The sequence below is a fragment of the Labrus mixtus genome, chromosome 6 (genome assembly GCF_963584025.1).
Source record: "Labrus mixtus chromosome 6, fLabMix1.1, whole genome shotgun sequence".
In the NCBI taxonomy this organism is placed as follows: domain Eukaryota; kingdom Metazoa; phylum Chordata; class Actinopteri; order Labriformes; family Labridae; genus Labrus; species Labrus mixtus.
Window position 1 is genome coordinate 640,224 of NC_083617.1, and position 5,000 is coordinate 645,223.

The 5,000-nt window shown below is 43.6% G+C and overlaps 1 protein-coding gene across 3 annotated transcripts in view; it reads right to left on the reverse strand.

The window, feature by feature from the left end:
* The window catches only part of arid4b (AT-rich interaction domain 4B), a 53,014-nt gene that overhangs the window by 16,072 nt on the left and 31,942 nt on the right, over positions 1-5,000 (reverse strand). For all 3 annotated transcript variants that reach the window (XM_061039382.1, XM_061039381.1, XM_061039380.1), the window contains exons 10-12: positions 1,403-1,479; positions 230-378; positions 73-145 (exon numbers count right to left, since the gene is read on the reverse strand). In XM_061039382.1, coding sequence (XP_060895365.1) covers positions 73-145; positions 230-378; positions 1,403-1,479 — 299 coding nt within the window. The remainder of the gene's footprint in view (positions 1-72; positions 146-229; positions 379-1,402; positions 1,480-5,000) is intronic.

Genomic DNA, 5,000 nt, shown 5'->3' on the forward strand with positions numbered 1-5,000 from the left:
ATGACCTTTAACCTTCTAAACGTCTGCAGTGTGCTCGTGGTCAGTCGTCATGACGACAGAGAGATGTCTCACCTCGGTCCTCCATGAACTTGTAGAGCTGCTGCAGGAAGTTCTCCCTCTCTTCTGGGAACGGCTCCACTTCCTCCTGCACACACAAACAAACACTTTGAGGATTTTTTTTGTTTTATTTGGAGGTTTATTAGAGCATGAAGACGAGCTCTTCCTCTACCTCCTCCTCCTCGCCCTTGGCGTCTTCTTCCTGCTCCTCCTCTTCATCCTCGTCGTCGTCCTCGCTGCTGGAACTCTCCTCCTTCACTTCTGTCTTCCAGGCGCTCGGCACCACGAAGTGCAGCGAGAACTCCAAAGCTGCGTCCAGCGCTGCCAAACGCACGAAGATTTAAAATGACTACAGAGACACGAGAGATGTTTACATCTGAACTCTAACAGAGACGTATAGAAAACTGAGGTTTGGTATAAAAGGTCGCATTGATGTTAACATGAAGAAGCAGCGTGACAGTGTGTTAGCGGGCCGGTTCAGTGTCACAGGTGAGGATCTGAAGCGTCTCACCTGCTGCTCCTTTACACCTCTGTTAATGTGTCAGACCTGCTGAAACACAAAGCTGCTTCCTGTCATGATGAGAGAGAGACAGAGAGAGAGAGAGAGAGAGAGAGAGAGAGAGAGAGCTCTGCAGCAGGAGAACGAGGGCACGTCTCACTGGACTGAGACAGCAGCTCTCTGCATTCTCCAGAACAACAACCAAACGTCTCCACCTCGCTGCGGCCCGCTCTGTGAGCGCCTCTTGCCAAGAGTGACCACAAACACTGACCAGCTCTCAGACAGCCAGAGGGCGGGCCTCGCTCCAAAACAATATATTCTTTACTGATGAGGAGCCAATCAGAGCGAGCGGCGTGGAGGCCTCACTTCATGAATCAGAGAGAGAACGCCTGCACGATGAGAGGGACCGTCGAGCAGACTCAGACTGAGAGGGGGAGCGCCACCGACCATGTGATCCCATATGATTCAGTATTTCACCTTGTGTAGACGGAGGTCGGCCATCTTGTTGCAGTGACTCGTGTCCACCTTGTGTTTCTGTAATCTTATCTCTCAGTTTAGCTTCGGTTCAGAGTTCTTCATTCGAGCTACTTTGTTTTGATTTGAAGCGTGCGCTGCATTGTGTAGTTTGACCTCTACTGCCGCCCTGTGGCTTCATGGTGAACTGCACCACAGCAGAGGAGTCTCTCAGCTTTGTGATCGATCGATTCTGTAAGAGCTGCACGAGGAGCACAGCTCTATACCAGAACTATGAAAACAATCCATCACCATGGAAACAGAGTCGACCAGAGGACACATGGCACGTGACAGAGATAAGCACAGAGAGTTGTTCCCCTCCTCTGGACTCACCTGGTTTGAGCGCTGTGTCGGCTTTCGGGGGACAGTCGCTGTTGATCTCACGGATATCCTTCCTCAGCACGGTGTAACTGCACAACACACAGACTCAGATTAACACAGACTCAGATTAACACACAGACTCAGATTAACACAGACTCAGATTAACACACAGACTCAGATTAACACAGACTCAGATTAACACACAGAGACTCAGATTAACACAGACTCAGATTAACACAGACTCAGATTAACACACAGACTCAGATTAACACAGACTCAGATTAACACACAGAGACTCAGATTAACACAGACTCAGATTAACACACAGAGACTCAGATTAACACACAGACTCAGATTAACACACAGAGACTCAGATTAACACAGACTCAGATTAACACACAGACTCAGATTAACACAGACTCAGATTAACACACAGACTCAGATTAACACAGACTCAGATTAACACACAGACTCAGATTAACACAGACTCAGATTAACACACAGACTCAGATTAACACAGACTCAGATTAACACACAGAGACTCAGATTAACACACAGACTCAGATTAACACACAGAGACTCAGATTAACACACAGAGACTCAGATTAACACACAGACTCAGATTAACACACAGACTCAGATTAACACACAGAGACTCAGATTAACACAGACTCAGATTAACACAGACTCAGATTAACACACAGACTCAGATTAACACACAGACTCAGATTAACACACAGAGACTCAGATTAACACACAGAGACTCAGATTAACACAGACTCAGATTAACACAGACTCAGATTAACACACAGACTCAGATTAACACAGACTCAGATTAACACAGACTCAGATTAACACACAGACTCAGATTAACACACAGACTCAGATTAACACAGACTCAGATTAACACACAGACTCAGATTAACACAGACTCAGATTAACACACAGACTCAGATTAACACACAGAGACTCAGATTAACACACAGAGACTCAGATTAACACACAGACTCAGTAACACAGACTAAGATTAACACACAGACTCAGATTAACACACACAGACTCAGATTAACACAGACTCAGATTAACACACAGACTCAGATTAACACACAGACTCAGATTAACACACAGAGACTCAGATTAACACACAGACTCAGATTAACACACAAACTCAGATTAACACACACAGACTCAGATTAACACAGACTCAGATTAACACACAGACTCAGATTAACACACAGACTCAGATTAACACACACAGACTCAGATTAACACAGACTCAGATTAACACACAGACTCAGATTAACACACAGACTCAGATTAACACACAGAGACTCAGATTAACACACAGACTCAGATTAACACACAGAGACTCAGATTAACACACAGACTCAGATTAACACACAGACTCAGATTAACACAGACTCAGATTAACACACAGACTCAGATTAACACAGACTCAGATTAACACACAGACTCAGATTAACACAGACTCAGATTAACACACAGACTCAGATTAACACACACAGACTCAGATTAACACACAGACTCAGATTAACACACAGACTCAGATTAACACACAGACTCAGATTAACACACAGACTCAGATTAACACAGACTCAGATTAACACACAGACTCAGATTAACACACAGACTCAGATTAACACAGACTCATATTAACACACACAGACTCAGATTAACACACAGACTCAGATTAACACAGACTCAGATTAACACACAGACTCAGATTAACACAGACTCAGATTAACACACAGACTCAGATTAACACACACAGACTCAGATTAACACAGACTCAGATTAACACACAGACTCAGATTAACACACAGACTCAGATTAACACACAGACTCAGATTAACACACACAGACTCAGATTAACACAGACTCAGATTAACACACAGACTAACACACAGACTCAGATTAACACACAGACTCAGATTAACACACAGACTCAGATTAACACAGACTCAGATTAACACACAGACTCAGATTAACACAGACTCAGATTAACACAGACTCAGATTAACACACAGACTCAGATTAACACAGACTCAGATTAACACACAGAGACTCAGATTAACACACAAACTCAGATTAACACAGACTCAGATTAACACACACAGACTCAGATTAACACACAGACTCAGATTAACACAGACTCAGATTAACACACACAGACTCAGATTAACACACAGACTCAGATTAACACAGACTCAGATTAACACACACAGACTCAGATTAACACACACAGACTCAGATTAACACACACAGACTCAGATTAACACACACAGACTCAGATTAACACACAGACTCAGATTAACACAGACTCAGATTAACACACAGACTCAGATTAACACACAGACTCAGATTAACACAGACTCAGATTAACACACAGACTCAGATTAACACAGACTCAGATTAACACACAGACTCAGATTAACACAGACTCAGATTAACACACAGACTCAGATTAACACAGACTCAGATTAACACACAGAGACTCAGATTAACACACAAACTCAGATTAACACAGACTCAGATTAACACACACAGACTCAGATTAACACAGACTCAGATTAACACACAGACTCAGATTAACACACAGACTCAGATTAACACACAGACTCAGATTAACACAGACTCAGATTAACACACAGACTCAGATTAACACAGACTCAGATTAACACACAGAGACTCAGATTAACACACAAACTCAGATTAACACAGACTCAGATTAACACACACAGACTCAGATTAACACACAGACTCAGATTAACACAGACTCAGATTAACACACACAGACTCAGATTAACACACAGACTCAGATTAACACAGACTCAGATTAACACACACAGACTCAGATTAACACACACAGACTCAGATTAACACACACAGACTCAGATTAACACACACAGACTCAGATTAACACACAGACTCAGATTAACACAGACTCAGATTAACACACAGACTCAGATTAACACACAGACTCAGATTAACACAGACTCAGATTAACACACAGACTCAGATTAACACAGACTCAGATTAACACAGACTCAGATTAACACACAGACTCAGATTAACACAGACTCAGATTAACACAGAGCGTTGCTACATGAAGGGTTAAACACAGGCAGGCAGCGGGGAAGTGTTCCTCCTGCAGAAACAGAAACAAACACACAGCTGGGCCGAGAGCGAGGCTGTCTACAGACGCCGCAGCAAATCGTCTCTGTGTCACGGAGGGAAACCTCCGCCCTCTGAGGCCGGAGGTTTCCCCCTGAGAGAGGGATCAGTGCAGGCGGAGGTTTGGCGAGCATGACACAGCGGTCACACAGGAAGTGACATCACAGAGGGAGGTTAGAGTGACCCGCAGAGAGGAGGAGACGAGGCAGACAGAGAGGAGAACACCGACAGTAATAAACTCAGACGAGAGAGACAGAACGGAACAGAAGGAAGAAATACTGTGTAGAAACATTTAAAGAGAGCGAGGAGATGATCGTCACATGATGAAACACTACGATGTCACTGTGATGTCACTACTATGACATCACACGAGGTTAAAATGAAGAGAGACAGGAAATGGATGAACAAGCTTTCA